The 16,541-nt window shown below is 45.2% G+C and overlaps 1 protein-coding gene across 3 annotated transcripts; it reads right to left on the bottom strand.

Annotated features, from left to right (window-relative positions):
- Window positions 1–231: 231 nt before the first annotated feature.
- Window positions 232–14,638, bottom strand: LOC133344554 (NXPE family member 2-like). Of its 3 annotated transcripts, XM_061554544.1 has the most exons (7): window positions 14,502–14,638; window positions 12,165–12,224; window positions 7,529–7,642; window positions 6,093–6,793; window positions 4,288–4,346; window positions 2,403–2,621; window positions 232–826 (listed from the first exon to the last, which is right to left on the bottom strand). In XM_061554544.1, the coding sequence occupies exons 3-7, from the start codon at window positions 7,610–7,612 to the stop codon at window positions 294–296; spliced, it is 1,596 nt and encodes a 531-aa protein (XP_061410528.1). In that variant the 5' UTR covers window positions 7,613–7,642; window positions 12,165–12,224; window positions 14,502–14,638; the 3' UTR covers window positions 232–293. The 3 variants fall into 3 exon arrangements, with proteins under 3 accessions (XP_061410528.1, XP_061410530.1, XP_061410529.1); XM_061554546.1 differs by lacking the exon at window positions 12,165–12,224 and having other exon boundaries at window positions 14,502–14,590; XM_061554545.1 differs by lacking the exon at window positions 14,502–14,638 and having other exon boundaries at window positions 12,165–12,547.
- Between the last annotated feature and the right edge of the window lie 1,903 nt (window positions 14,639–16,541).

Genomic DNA, 16,541 nt, shown 5'->3' with positions numbered 1-16,541 from the left:
CTGCACTGCAGTGACACTCCCATTCATGTCGCTGCACTGCAGTGACACTCCCATTCACGTCGCTGCACTGCAGTGACACTCCCATTCATGTCGCTGCACTGCAGTGACACTCCCATTCATGTCGCTTCACTGCAGTGACACTCCCATTCACGTCGCTGCACTTATTAAAACACTGCCTCGTTTGGAGAAGAGCGTCAATCCATAAGTGAGCAAAAACGTACAATGCCCGCAGATGTTCAAACGTGTAATAGTTCAGTTGAATAGTGGTATGACTTAAGCGAGCCACGTAAAAACTAACAAACAAATGATAAGAACACATTCAACTGTTCTTTTACAATGCCTGTCGTGGGGTGTATGCTGAGGGAGTTGACAACAGCCGTCATTTCCCACGCGTCGACAAATGCCACATTTAGATGTTTGAACACATCGAGTGTAATTTGTACAAGCCTGTACGTGTTCCAGTTATTAAATAACTGCACGGTGCCAACATCTCTCGTGTTGGCCAGCTTCACGATGACTTTAGTGTCTGGACTCTGGCTCAGCAGCTTCTCCACTGAGGCAGCGATGTTCCTCATCCTTCTCTCGAACACCGCCAGAGGGAAAGCTGTGAAGTGGGCTCCAAGAGACAGTCCGATTACGGTGTTCTTGCCTCCAGTTATGTCGTCCAGCTGCTTCGCGATGTATTGCACGTCTCTCGAGAAGGTTAGAGACTGTGTTATGAATGGGTATCCGTGGCAGTTCCACTGCAGGATAATTTTATTTTTATCATCAAAAGCGATTTTTGGCTGCTGTTTGCCATGTTTGTGAACGTCAAAATATTTGAAACCTGAAAAGCAGAAAAAGCGAGTAAGCGCCAGTTGTAAAAAAGAACACACCGTGTCTCAGATTGTTTACACATAGCATGGTACACATTCACAACGTTAGATTTTGTGAGATATAATACGATGTTTTAAAACTGCAAAATTAATTTTAAGAATATAAACGCATGAAGAGAGAAAGTAAACAGCCCAATAAATATTTTATAAATAATTAAATATTGCACAAACCTATATGATGGCTTATGCAGGAAGGATGATGGAGGAAGAGAAATACATCTGAGAATAATCTCCAATCTACAGCTTCACAAGAAATTGTAAGAGGATGTTTTACTGAACATGCCATCTTTTCATAAGTCTTTTCCAGTCATCTTTGCACATGTATCTGCCTATTCGCATGTGTTTAAGGTGTAAGTTTTCTAGACAAAAGATAAACGGGAAATTACATGATTCAAGTGTAAATGATAATGAACATGGCTGCAACGTGAAGGTTGCTTGAAATTAATTCCATCGTGAAATACTGTGCGCATTGCTGCTAACAGGTATGCATGCAGCTCAGTATTGGGTCAATGGGGCAATTTGCCCAACTTGATGGCACTTCTCGTATTTAATTACGTCAGGGACAGCATATTCTACAGTCCTTTACTTTAAATGGTCCGTGTCGTACACATGCCCAGTGCAATTGCCACGTGTACTATTATTAGTTGCAGATCACTTACAGATACTGTATATGTAAAGGAATGGAAGGTTCCTCATGCCATGTTGGTCATCGGGGCTGTTTGACCTCAGTGCCAGTGTAGAATGATGAGGGTGGCTGGGTGGGTGGAGGGGTCACCCAGGACTGGGTCAGATATCACCTCAAATGTGAGCAGCGGCTGGGAATCTAACTCAGGTGGCCAGGATCCCTTAAAAGCGCAGTATGCGAGCCATAGTGCCACCGCTGAGATAACATCTTTCCGTGGGATTGTAATAGGACGTTACATGTGCAGTGACATGGAATGGATCACTACGGAGGGTAGCGCGGGTTTCTGGAAAAAAGGGGGACCTGCTGCTGTCGCAGCCCGGTCGGCCAGCAGGGGAGGGAATGGGCGGGAGGAAGAGGATGCGGGGATAAGGTGACAGAGGGGGTACGTGAGAGGAAGCCCGAGACCTTCTGGTAGAATTTTTTAAGATAAGATAAGACCTTCTGGTAGGTTCTGGAAGGGGGGCGTGGCCGAGAGGGAAGCAAGGCTGCGCTGGGAGATAAAAGGGGGACCCCGTGGAGAACTCGGGGTTGCTGTTGGAGTGGAACCCTGTGGAGCTACGCAAGTCATGGTCGTCATCTTCAGCGTTGTTGGTCAGGCAGCCTGTTGCTGTCCTGACCAAGTGTAGTTATTCCCTGTGCCTGTGAGGGCCTCAATAAACAGTGCCTCCCATTCTAGTGTTCGTGAAGTGCATCACTACACATGCATGTGATCGTGGGTGCATCGTTTTTGTCCGCGACTTGTAAGCTATGTCAAGCGCCTTGATGGAAGTCACTCGACAAATATAACCAAGATTATGAACGTGAAAACAAAAAATTCCCAAGAAGCGTGTCGTGCTGCTGACCTTTGGTGAAACTAACGAGGTATTCCCACCACTGGCGGATGGTGGAGTCGCCGAGGAAGTAGATATGCTTCTCCTTCAGGCACTCGGTCACTTGCTGTGGAGTGTCAAAGCGCCGCATGGCACAGTAGCTCGAGTTCCACGCACCGTTCCAGAAGAATCCGCTGGGGCTGGGATTACCCAGTCCCGCTGTGCAGGGCGGCAACTTCTGTTCTGCCGTGTCTGGAGTTCATCAGAATGAAAACGTCAAATATCAATCATGGTGAAAATCAGACGAGTGAATATAATACTGTGTATGCACGCAATGTTCACTTGATCATGAATAATAGTAACTTGCGTAAAGAAGAATGGTTTTAGTCGTTGCGTACTACCGTACAGAACAAATACTGAAAAGAGCACAAAGTCGCATGGAGAGTAGCACGCTTGAAATTACATGGAGAGAAAGAAAGAGGAGCACAGGAATTAGAACGCACGCAGATTAATGACATCATCCAGACTATGAAGATAAATGAGAGTACTTGGGAAGGCCGCGTCACGGCGAGGAGAATGAGAAAGGATAATGGACGATGGGCAAGAATGGTGGCGTGGCAGCGAGTGGATGGAACTCGAGGGGATGGCCACCAATGGAACAACGACATCGGTTATTGTGCAGGTGCTGGATGAATTGTTCCATCACACGATCGAGAAGTGGCAGTCATTTGGGGAGGCCTTCATCCAGCAGTGGATTGATCATGGGTGATACTGATCGACAGCAGTGAGTCAACCTTTCTTTGCTACTGTACCCACTGTTGAATTTAGTTTCAACAGAGTACCCCCTTGCCTGACCCACCAAATAAAATGCAAGAATAATGAACATCATTATTTTATACTCTTTGGTTCTTTCGGTAAAGTCACGAAGGTAGAAAGATTCAAACCTACGTGACTTTACCGAAAGAAGCAAATAGTATGGATTCCTGCAGTCACGAAAGCTTCAAATCAAAATAAATATTTGAACCAATTGTTCGTTTTGTGAGGTATCCCGAACTAGCTCGTAACTGCAAGCGAATAAAAACAATGAATGGATGCTCTGCACTCTTGGAAACCGCATTGTTTATGATCAATGAGTTTATAAAGGTCTCATATCTTTCTAGGTTACTGTATGGATTTACATTTTATCCTCGTTATTTTATTTTGGCAGGTTCATACATGATCATTCACCAATGACTCATGTATGATATAATTGAACACATTCATAAATTACGTCATGTACCGCCTGGAACATTGCCACATACCCCCAGGGCTCCGCGTAGTACGTTATATAATTGAATCACGCATATAAAGTCTGTCTTGTTATATTTGATTTATCACTAGAGTACTTTACTTATCTCTGCCATTTTTTCATTGTATATACCATACTATATTACCCATAATACTATGCGATCCAATTATTTTGGACATGAAAAACGGTGGAAATTGTGGGCCCAATGATGAACTCAGTAAGACAATACCGTCGATATATTCTACACAGCCATTAGAGTTGGTGATCACTGCCTTTTTACACGACCGAGAAAGTGGCGAAGTTGCAGGCGTGCAACCGCTCGCTGGCAGAAGGGACTCTATGCGGGAGCTCTTCGAGGCCCTCTGGAGCGTATTTGTCCTCATTTTCCATGCGGGCAAGATGTCTCGTCCCCGCCAGATGAGACCTGCCGATAAGGCCGGCTGTGGTGAACCCATTCACACCGCTGGGTGGAGAGTGGCGCGGGGGATTTAAGAAACTTGCCACCGTTTTAACTGCCGCACTGGGAGGTCGAACCGGCTACATCTGAATTGCGAGTCCAGTGCGATGGCCGCTACACCGCGGTGGCAGCATCGCAAACGACAGTGGAAATATGTTTGAGAAAGCACTCACTGTTCGGCGGGTGAGTTGTCACTGTGTAATTTACATTTAATGGCACATATAGTCGACCCCTGTAATAAAAATAAAAAGGTTGTTAATAATTACTCAAGTATTTAATATGCTCACAATGCAATATTTTTTACAAGTATAGCTTTCAAATTTTGTAAACTATACATGACGATTTCGCATTGTGTGGTACCAGAGAATACTTGTGGTCAATGTTAAACCCTGGATATTCTATTAGAACACAGCTCACATAAGCCTGCATATGGACCCACGCATTGATACAATTACGCATCTGTACACTCAGAATGCAGTCGACACAACCTCCGCTGTCTGCTTTACCACAGTGGCGAGGAGTTGTTAACTACCTCGCCCGCATACAGGAGGGCGTGGGTTCCATCCCGACCCTAACACCTGTATCTTTGAAGTTTGCATGTTCTCCCCGTGGTTGAGCTCTCATTTGTGGCCAGGTCGCTTCTGAAAAAGAGCTATGTAGCTCAGTAGACCTTACCTGGTCAAATAAAATAAATTGTTTAGTTAATCGACATCATCTGGCTCTCGGTCTTCCACTTGGTCGCTAACATTTGAACGCCCATTGCCCACGTGACTGCACTCATCCACCCTGCACAATGCGTCCCACCTTCCAAAAGCGTCTCTCCGATTTAATTCGCAATTTTGATTTAAAGCTTTCGTGACTGCAGGGATACATATTCTTGGTTGTTTCGGTAAAGTCACGTAGAAGGGAAACAATAAAATAATAAAAATATAAAACAATAAAATTCTCACGACGTTTCGACTGCAACACAAGCAACACTTGATGATGATTGCTTGTGTTGCAGTCGAAACGTCGTGAGAATTGTATTGTTTTATATTTTTATTATTTTATTGTTTCCCTTCTACCTGACTTTACCGAAAGAACCAAGAATATGAATTCACAATGTTTTCCGTTCCATTCTATTCTGAACGTACAGATTGTCCTAAACGTACTGCTTATCCTAAAATTTTGTCCAACTCGTGCAACTACATTCAGACGACAGAAGTTTGGTTTCAAGGTTGCTTTGTTAAAATCCAGCCCTGACCTGGACAGAAGAAACAGACATTGCTCCGACTCGATCGTCCATCTCTTAACACGAGTCTATCAAATATTTACGCAATCGTGTGTCTTATATGCATTACATTGTGTACGTTATTCTACGTAAAATACACCAAATCTGTTACTCTCTCCATATCCTTGGTTTCTACAGCCATATGTGATTAAGCCTAACCACTTCATATTTAAGAAAAATCAGCTCCCAGGTAAGCTATGTGAAATGTAAAACCGATACCGTACTCCATGCTAAACATAAAAATATTGTTATAATTAGACCAAACAACTTATCTGATGTTTAGTTTCTTTCACGTTTCGGTTACTTTACTGGAATGTTTTTTTAATCATTTGTGATCCACTGAATTAACAAATTGACCGTGCACGCATGTCAGAGACATGCCCTCCCAAGGGGTGGTCCAGGCAAACGACTTCAATAAAACATCGAAGCGTTGGAGGCAGCAGCGCCGTCTCTGCCGCACTCGTTCACTCACGTTCAGCACAATTGGCCAGAACATCAATGTCTCGCATCCTCCCTTCCACAAAACAAGCTATTTTATTTATATTTCATCCTAATTTAAATAAATACTGCCTATTAGAGCAGTAGACAATCAGAAGAGTAATGCTGCAAAACGATTACCAAGCCAGGGTCACAATGACCTCCTGCTGCTCTGCAGCTGCGCACACTTGTCGTCTGGAAAGTGGCTCGTTGTTTTCACTCGCGTTATACCTTGCAAAGAGTGCCTCTTCTTGCTTCGAGACGTAACTTCTTTGTCTGTTGTAAGACCTAAAATTCTGCAGTGCCGAGCAAGACATATTCGCCGGCTTTTCACAACTCCACGGCTCTCCGGTTGCCGGGTCGGTCAAATCGCACACCTCTTTATCCGTGCGGAGGTGGACGTTGCAGTTGGTGACTTTCTTCACTTTGCCGGAGACGAACGTGCCCAGGAAGACGATTTTGTTGGGGATTGTCTCCCTGACCCTGTCCAGCACCGCGACCGCCTCAGCGGGGTGCACGAGCGTGAGGCTCAGCTTGCTGTCCCCGGCCCACAGCAGGCGCAGAGCCACGCCGTAGGAGCCGTCCCCGTGGTCCGCCACCTCGCCCGCAGAGGCGGCGCGCAGCCGCTCGTTGTACATCCTGGCCAGGATGAAGTCGCCCCCGGAGCGCTTCCTTCTGTTGGCGGCATCGTGCATCTGCACCACCACGTTCACCGTGCTCCCGATGCTGTACGTCGCTTGGGGATTTACAACAGCGACAACGCTGTTGTTTGCGGCTGTCACGAAGGAGAAATCCGTGATTTTTTCCGCCGCCGCCGTCGTCGCTGCACTTGTTGTTTCCGCGGAACCCGTCGCCCTCTCGGTGGCAGAGGCATTGAGTGTCACGCGGCTCCGTTGCACCATGGTGAGTGCCTCGATCCTCTCAATAACTTCCTGGAAAGTGATCATGGAGACACTTAAAGAAAAACGTTTCTGCCAAAACATCTCCAGTATAATCGAGGTACAGTATTCTGAGTGCGGTAGTGAACAGTCGGGTCTGTTAAGTGCATAAGAACAAAACAACCAAAATATGGACTCGCAGAGTTATTTTAATGAAATTAAAACGATGCCATTAGCCACAAATCCACCACGACAGCGCGGAATACGTGCAAATTTCTGCGTGTAAGTAAACTAACATGCAACATCGTTATAATGCTGGAGTCATCCAGGCTGATAAGAGCATTCCACCAAAATGTCCACAAGTGCATTCTAGAACCATCCCTGCTGCCCTCCGCTCCCTCCAACGGCTTTCCCATCGCCAACAGGCCCAGAGCGGAGAGATCAGCGCCTCTCCCTCCCCGACCCCGAACCACAGCTCACGGGCAACTCCCCACGACTCGAGACCTCCTCCTCCTCTCTACACCCGTGGGCAGCCCGCTGCCGGGCGTCATTCTCCACGACTTCCCCCGCCGTCTGGATCGCAGCCATCAGAATGATCATGATCATCCCCTCGCTGCTCATTCACAGCAGCAGCGGCAGCGTCCAACCCAAAATATCACACATAGCAATAAATAGCATGCCATAGAGCACGTCTATAGTATCTAACCTATATCTATTTTATGTCAGTTTGTTGATATATTTAAAAACCCCAAATATACGCATGTGATAAATCCTCGAATGAACACGGACCTCATGGTATATGGTGAACCCGACGGACAACAGCAACAGCAGCAGTCCTAAAAGCAGTGTCGCTACGTTTCTTTTCAGCTTCATTGCAGCTGCAGATCTGTCCAGGCGTTCAACCTGTGTGCAGATAACACGTTCTGTTGTTAGCAGGATTGATGACATGGTAATAAAATGAAACATATCGTGTACTCTATGCATGTGTAAAGAAGCTCCTTAGAGACGTCCATGAAGATGAGGGTAAGTCTTTATTTGCATAGGCGTAGATGTCCACAGCTCTGCGATGGGTTCAGCACCAGCGTGGCCTCACCACTCCGCTCCCCTCTCTGTCCACTTCGCCCCAGGCCAGCGCCCCGACGGGCGGCCTCGCTCCCCTTTTCCATCTTTCTCTCCCCGCCATTAATTCGACGGTGCTCTCCTCTCCTCCGCATGTCACACCTTCGGCCACCTGCTCTGAATTATTACAACCTGTTCTAATGTGTACATCTTGAACGTGTCTCTATTTCGTTCCCTACACATGTATGTTGAACTTCTTTCGCTCCGTAAAGAGTGTTGTATATGTGACCCTTTTTCCAAAATTCATATTAAGAATAATTATGCCAAAAATATGATATTTTTTTAATCGCGGGGTAACTTGGAGCGCAAACACAGGTTGTAGTACCCACCCTCACCACAGCTGCCTTTCACACTCGAGGCCAGAGGGTAGGAGATGAACCATCAAAGATACTTAAAGGACCCCCCCCCCGTACAAAGGAGAGGAAGAAGGGGCGTTGTCACACGGGCTTCAAAAGCTGTACCCACAAGCAGGGTGGCGAAAAGCGAACATACGGGTTTTGTGGGCGAGTTTAGCTAAATAAAAAAAATCCAAAACTTAGCGACCGAGATTAAGTGAACATTATCGTAAGTACACCTCAAACTCGCTCCAATTAAAAACCAGGCTACAATCTACATCAGTGGATCATTACTCCTCATTTATTAATTATGTAATGTACTCCATAGGAAAAGAGCCTCCCAACCGCCTTTGTCTTCCCGCAGCATGGGTAGCAAGATTTGCACAAACAAGCAAAGAACATCTCCCCATAAAAATCAAATCTCGATGGAAATACTGTGAACCCGGCTATAACATACCTTGAATCACTTACAATCAAAACTATAAGAGGTAAAGTGAGTTTAATTTTAACTTCCAAACGGAAACTTGAAAGCTTGTGTGAGACAAAGAGTAACACCCACCACGAGAAAGGACCCCCCCCCCTCCTTCCAGGTTAATTATTGCAGAGGCTGAACGGACAATCTGGGACAGCTGCTTCGTTTGAATAACTTCCAATAAATCAGAACACACACACACACGGACACACATACCACTCCCGCTCCCCAGAGCAAGCGATATCAAAGCAAAGTTGGGCTTTTGTGAACAGAGAGAGGGGAGGGAATATACAATTCTAAGTACGAACACGACTCACAAATCGTCAGTCTTGTTTCAGCCTTGCTCAGGCTTGCAGTGCCGTCGCAAGGGAGCAGGCACCGTCATACCATGGGTGTCATGTCTCGCAGAGAGAAGTGACGATGCGTGGTTGAGTGCGGGGTTCGGCATGAGTCGACAAGAGTATCGCTGAAAGTTGTATGCTACATTTACCCTGATGTGTTCGCTCGCAAAGTCAAGGATTGCGACAAGTGGTATAGTACTAAGCTTTGACAGTTGTTTAAGAGGTGTGCGAATACAATTCACAACCTTTGTGAGTGAGCGCCAGCAACAGCGCCGGACAATCATCACCACCGACACAGAAGAAGCGCCATCAGAAGAAGTATCGCTCGAAATCATTCTGCTCTGGGCACCGACTCACAAGAGCCACTGCAGTTCGAGATAAGCTGACGAGAAATTCTAGCATCATCCGCGTGAAATAGCGGAAAGCGCCCAACGTCGATCAAGCAACGAACGAGAGCATCGTCCATCGCCAGAGAGCGCGGAGCAGTGGAACGAGCCTGACCAGCCGCCCGTCAGCAAGAGTGTCAGTGCCAGCGAGAGCGCCGTGTGTTTAACACAGACACACACACCGACCAGCACCAGCTGGGAACCAAGACAAGAGTGAGGAACCTGCGCAGCTGACGAGCTGCGCGCGCTATCTGACGACGGGATCATCGCGCACCACGACGGCGAGCGTCGCGCCGACTTGTCATCCAGCAGCGGACAAACAGCTGCCGACGGCGCCCCGAGCGAGACAGGGAGCAACGAAGCCGTTTGTATGACGCCCACCCTCACACGCTCACCGCTCCGCAGGTAACAAACTACATTTTGGTACATGGAATGCCCAACCTCGGCGTCTGCTGTACGCGAAGAATTGATCAAAGAAGACTAATTATAAAAGTGCAGGAACCATCAGCTGGCCGTGAAGGCATCGCGGCTCATCGAGTGATAAGAATACGTTGTTTTATAAGTACATTAGTCGTTTTTTGTTTTTTTTTCTAATCGCATAAATTACCAATAGATTCATCGAGACGAAGTAAACTTATGAAACCTTCGTCACGAGTCTACACGCTCACAGAGAGAGAATATCGTGTTAAACCTGTTTCTTTGTCATAGAACATTGCCCACTAATTAATTAAAACTTAGCCAGAGACAATAATCTCCCATAAGAGGGCACGCACGCCGTCGCACACCATTGTTCCAAGACATTTCGTTAAATATATAATCTTGCCGATGAATCTATTGACGTATACTTTCGCCCTTGGGGTATAATTTGCTTTTATTGCCTTTCGTATGACTATCATCGCATGCCTGTTTTAAAGACTCTCCATCACCGTCTAAGCTCGCGTTACGCGGTGGAATTAATTATATGTGCGGTTGCCAAAGTGAAACAACGTAATCCCCGATGGTACCGTGGATAATTCCAAGCATGAGAGTTCGCATATTAGAGTGTCATGTTTTTGTTTAGAATTAAAATTGCTTAAAACAGAAGTGTTTGAGTGTTTCTTTCCTAAGTTCATGCATAACAATCTTATTTATAAGAACTGTATCCTGCGTTGAGATATGAATTTGGAGACCTAACATAACATAAACACACTAAGATATAATCAATTAATGTTTAAGCAAGAATAATTGCAGTATCCCAATTGATAAATACGATCCTGGACAACGAAGCTAAGCCTAATTATCATAACTGCCCACATTAGCATAATCGCAAACATTCGCATGAACTAAAAAGATCAGCTCCATGATTAGCATAATTCATGCGCATATTTACATAAATGAGCATATTTCCTAGACTTACGCATTTTTTAAATCTTCATTTAATTTTTATTATTTTTATCAATTTTTCATAACCCGACATATACAACAAGAGCAAACCCTGATGATCATATGTGCAGGAGGACAACAAACTAGACACAAAAAGCAGTTCAAAAGAAATGAGTTTTCAATCGAGATTATTTAAAAGTGGAATTCTGCTCATATTTTGGTTTACCCACAATTCTCCACGGCAAGGCATAATGAGTTTGTGTTGCATTGAACGGTGCCCCAGAGTTTGGATGGAGTGCTCTTACCAATCACATCTGGTAACACAGCAGCATTTGTTTAAGAAAAATTCAAAACTGGACCCAAGTTTGCATTTTCAACAAATGCTGCTTGATATTAGTCTGGAAATCCAATAAACTGATGGACTAAAATACGTATATGTTTTATATGTGAAAGGTGTGGCGAAGCCTTAATCCAGCAGTGAAGTTACATTGGGCTGTGTTTGTGAGATTGTCAAATACTAAATGATATAACTTAAATACATGTGCAGCTTGTAATTTCAAATTCCACTTTAGGGTTGACTCAGCCCATCATTCTTACAAAGTCAACAGTGGTTGCCATAGGAATGTGGAATTTCCACCACTGGTTCAGAGCCGAGCACCACCTCACTGTTCACTGGAGCAGAAACGATATCTTTGACTTTGTTACAATATCATTTTTATCTCCCACCCTTCGGAGCATAAACACCACGCATTGTTACTCTGTAATAATACATAACTAGATCTTGACTTCAAGCTTTCGTGACTGCAGGAATCCATACTCTTTGGGTCTTTCGGTAAAGTCACGTAGGTAGAGAAAATAATGACAATAAAATGATAAAAATAGATCTTGATTTTAAGCTTTCGTAACTGCAGGAATCCATACTATTTGGTTCTCTCGGTAAAGTCACATAGGTATAAAATAAAATAAATCACGACGTTCAGGGCGCAACACAAGCATCCATCATCAGGTGGGAAAGTATGGTCTGCTGCAAACGATTCTCCACAGCAAGGCATACATATTTTATTGTTATTATTTTTTTCTATCTACGTGACTTTACCAAAACACCCAAAGAATATGAATACATAACTAGTTAGCAACACCATAAACATGTCAAGGATGTTGCTGAACACAGTCCCGAGCGTGTTAAGCAAGGCATGCGACTCAGTAACCACAACTTTTCCATTCAGTTTACTCCGTGGCTCCATATCCCTCCATACATTTGCCTTATAATCGTCTCGTACTTATGACAATCCACTATTCCCATCAATCAGCATTGTGTCAGGAGATTACAAAATGTACATCCGGAATTCTTAAAAGAAGCCATGCATCACGTTGTTTGAGGGAACAGGCCCTGAAAGATGACGTTCCTACCGTACTGCTTCTCTCCAACACCAGCTTGAGGAGCACCCTTATTGTGCCTTGTGTTCAGTTCTGGAATTCACACATTTAAGCGAAAAATCAAATCGAGGACCGGGCTGAGACAGTCTTCTTGCTATGATTGAAAACCGGTTAAATCTTAATTTGTTACTCAGATTAGAAATCAGGATATCATTCGAGTCAACTTCATTCCTCCACTCGTGCATGATTATTTATTATTAATCTCAGCGACTTGGTCACTTCTTTATTTCAGCTAAGTGGCCACGACGTGGCAAATTGAAACACAAGAGACCCCACTCGAGACAAGCCGCCACAACGCACAACAGTAACGCACAACAGTAACGCACAACAGTAACACACAACAGTAAAACACAACAGTAATGCAGCAGCATTTCTCTACTTAGTGGTATCTACGCAGCAGGTTGTGCTGCAGTGAACTTGGGTACTTTTAAATATAGAGTTTATGTTGTGTGTGTTTATTTAAAGTTTTATTAGATTCGATAGTATTGGTCATGAGCTAGCTCTGATTCGACAAACTCCAGTTGTGTTTTCAAGTCAAAGCAACTGGCTGCTCAAACAAGTTTAATTTATTTTCGTGATTTTTTTTTTTACCGAAGAAAGCCTCGCTGAGTCCCGAGACTCTTTTTAAAGAGGGTCTTGCCAAGTTGTCACAGTAGCGGGCGATGTTGCTGCTGCTGCGTGATCCAATCAAAGACAAAATCCCCCGTATAGCCTTAACAAATAATTTGCAGCTACAGTACCTTTTCATAACTTTGATGTGTGGCCCAATACCTGTTACATTGTTCGCTTTTAGCAACCACGTTGCAGGTTTAAAATGAGGATATATCAATGCCTTGCGGGAGGGATGAGGACCATATTTCATCTTCAGAATTTGATGTTTTTCTTCCAATTCCAGTTCAGGTGACCCTCGCGTAACGTCCCCCATAGACGCGAATTCGCAGTGACGCAGTTCCCCCTTTAGGAACATACTTGACTCTTACGATTTGCGTTTCACAGTTACGCGCTCAAAGCAGATTTGACATTTTCTAAACATAACGTCGTTTTTAATTATACAAATTCTAAATCATAACAAATATTTCGCAGGTGAACTCAAATGTCACTGCATCATGGTCGTGCCAAATACCCACGGGCTGGGCGTAGCAATCTCATTTTGTAATAATCTTTGTAATGAGTAATATTCTCAGACTTAATTTCTGTATTATTATTGATTAAAATCCTAAGTAATTTTTGAAAAGTTAATAATATAAAGCGTTAAATGTATATGTATTTTGTAAATCCAGGGTTAAAATAAAGCAATTACTGAATACAGTACTTCGTTTTCTTAGGTAACGCACCCCTTATAAGGTCCACGTCTATGGGGAACGTCGTCTCCGTACAGCGCGATTCGACTTACGCGCTGTTTTTCATGATCGCATGTCGCGTGTTATGCCGGGGAGTCTCGTACATTTGTGATATTTTCTAATAAAAATGATGATAGTTGTCCTTTGTGGCGAGTCGGTGGCCTCGTGCTGCCGGCCCGCTCGGCTCTCGCGCAGCAGTCGCCACTGCAGCGCTCACCTTGACGACTGCGCTCGCTAGAGGAGGCAGCTGGCCAGGATCGGGCACAACTTATAGCCAACTTTTCACCCAGGCACCTGGAGAGCGCGGATCAAGTGTTTCTGATACAACGTTAAAACTAACAATAACATATTTAAGAATCTCAGTTAAGAGGCAAACGACTGCGCTGAGTGCTAGAGTCTTGCTGCGACTGCGTTGCCACTCAAACGCAACATCTTCACGGGTAGGAGGAGGAGTTATTACATAACGAAGTTTCGAGAAAAAATACTGTGGACAACAATGAGTTGAATCAATGCCGTTACGAAACCTGTGTCAAGAGCAAATGCTATCTTATGCGAACGAAATAGTAATTGACGCAATTACACGTCTATTTCTTAAGATGCATCGAGCGACATGTCTTCACATTGTGAACAGAATACGCTGCAGTACGTTGAGCTCACCAGAGGCGTGTCGAATAGAGTATCACGTTCGTTTAACACGAGTTGGCTTTCGCGACCAATATAATCCATAAAACAGTTTTTATTGGGTTTAACAACACATTTATCTTTACGCGATCTGACAACAACAAAAACACTTTATTCTGGATAGTATAAAGTTGCTGTTTCTTGAAATGTGTAAGAGATAATAAAGATACGAATGCATTCTACGGAGCCCCTGTAAGAGTAACGAGCACAGGAGGCTGATGCGCCCTCTGAGTGATGCGAGCGAAGCGACATCGCGGCGCAGGGCGCGAGAAGCTCGTCCGGTACTCACCGCGGCGGCGGTCGCCAGTCGCGATGCCGCTGCGGCCGTGGCACCGCGGAATCTGCCACGAGACTCCGGGCGCGGCCCACGCGGCCACCGCGGAGATCCGCCCCGAGCCCCGTGGCAGCGGCGGCGCTCGAGCAAAGGTCCCCCCCCCCACACACACACAAAGTGACGCCCACGGGGGCAGTCGCCCAAAGCCACGCCGTGTGACACCAGCTGCTGTGCGTGCACAACATGAATCCTCCCCTCTACACATACATAACATCCATGTTCTTACTTAAATTGTGTAATAGTACCGATATATCACAACACAGTGCAACAAAATATTAAATGAATAGAATGAAACATTCAATTATACTGTCCATTTGGAAGTTGTATATTTACCTGTTGTGATTACGGTGATGAGCAGACGCACGATCACCACGGGGAAGGCGCAATCCGACACCGGCACTTGCTGAGTTGAATTCATCTTTTTTTCTGACTAGCTTCCTCCCCTCACTTCAGCTGAGACCCCACGATCGCGATACAAGACACACAACACATTTAGTGCAAGTTCTCATCCCGTGAGGCATTGCTGACAAAGGCACGAAAGTTAATCTGGCACAGTTTACTAATGCAGTATGCAATCGCGAATACTGTCATCAAATTTTGCGAACTAAAAATCCGCGAATGGAGAGTTTTTTTTGCGTGCAAAAGTTACTTCAGTCCACGTGTCATCACCTGCACACCACAATATTTATACAAGCACCGTCACACCCCATGAACCAGTACAACCTTGAAGTGTGTATGTGTAATGCGATAAAATCGTAGTGGTTGCATTTTTACACCACACAAATGCTTCTATACAAACGTGGAAGGCAAGGGAGACCCGCCTCTGTGAGTATGGCAGCGTGTGCTGTGTGATGGGCAGCCTAACCAGCGCTGCAGACTGCATCGGTGTAACTATTGCCTCGAGATTAAAGGGGCTCAACATTATCTTAGCACATGCCTGGGCTCAAGTATGGGTTCCATCACATCTCATGTAAACGTCGACGTATAGACATACACACGATGCATCTATAGTTTATCAACTGTCACAAAGCTGGTAAAAATAAATCCATAAAACATACATCTGGATTTCATCGGTACTGGTCCAATGAATCGAACCCATCCAGGCCCTTCTTGCTATGAAGTGCAAATCGAGTGGAAGTGCAATAATTCCAGTACTCACGGACAGAAGACACCATTGCAAGTGTCCTTGGGGAGCAGTGGAAGTCCCCGTCACCCGATGAGGCCCCTTCGCGCAGCTCCACCGCAGCAGCAATGCGGGCTCAGGGCAGCGAGCCGCCCGCTCGGCATGCCGGTCAGATTCCAGTCCAATATCACCCAATCTTGCAGACACTTTGTTTACCCTGAAACTGTCGGTCGCTATGGCTTGTGTCGTACTTTATGGATGATTTGTGGCCTCAGAAATCCGTGTTCGTCGGATGATGATCCCCTGGGGGCGAGATCACAAGCAGTAGCGACCAACACGCTCCTTGGCTGTGGACAATGGAGGATGCCAACATCGTGGATCAAACTTGATTTGGAGCTTTCGTGACTGCAGGAATTAATCTTTGGTTCTTTCGGTAAAGTCACGTAGAAAGAAAAAATAAATTAAATAATAGCATACGACATGGATCTTCTTCACAAAAGTCCCACGCGCACCTCTGCGCACCATTCTTGACGACGGAACACGATGGCACGGGCTCTCCAAATGGGGGTCTCGTGTCAATATTGATTCTTTGCTGGGTTGTGCATTTTTGAAAGATGTTTTATACTGCTCTTAGCTTTTATTTATACATTTTCACTTTATCATTATTGCACATGCTCCATCCACTGCTGGATGAAGACATCCCCAACCCATCACCACGTACAAACCACGTGGTACGTTTCGCATTGTTTCCCGCACCTCCGATTAGCACCCTTGACGACGTACCGCGCGAAAGAAGTTCAACATACGTACTGTACACACACACAAAGGGTCAAGTCGCAGACCTGCAATTTGCTTTCTCACGCCCCTGCTGC

The sequence above is a fragment of the Lethenteron reissneri genome, chromosome 20, assembly GCF_015708825.2.
Source record: "Lethenteron reissneri isolate LAM-NWPU_2019-01 chromosome 20, ASM1570882v1, whole genome shotgun sequence".
In the NCBI taxonomy this organism is placed as follows: domain Eukaryota; kingdom Metazoa; phylum Chordata; class Hyperoartia; order Petromyzontiformes; family Petromyzontidae; genus Lethenteron; species Lethenteron reissneri.
This window is presented reverse-complemented; position numbering and strand designations above follow the sequence as displayed.

Excerpts from the sequence above, each read along its gene's own strand:
- LOC133344554 (XM_061554544.1), bottom strand. The coding sequence starts at position 7,612 with ATGAAGCTGAAAAGAAACGTAGCGACACTGCTTTTAGGACTGCTGCTG. Across the intron at positions 6,794-7,528 it reads GGTTCACCATATACCATGAG|GAAGTTATTGAGAGGATCGA; the intron begins GTCCGTGTTCAT and ends ATCACTTTCCAG. Across the intron at positions 4,347-6,092 it reads GAAGAGGCACTCTTTGCAAG|GGGTCGACTATATGTGCCAT; the intron begins GTATAACGCGAG and ends TTTTTATTACAG.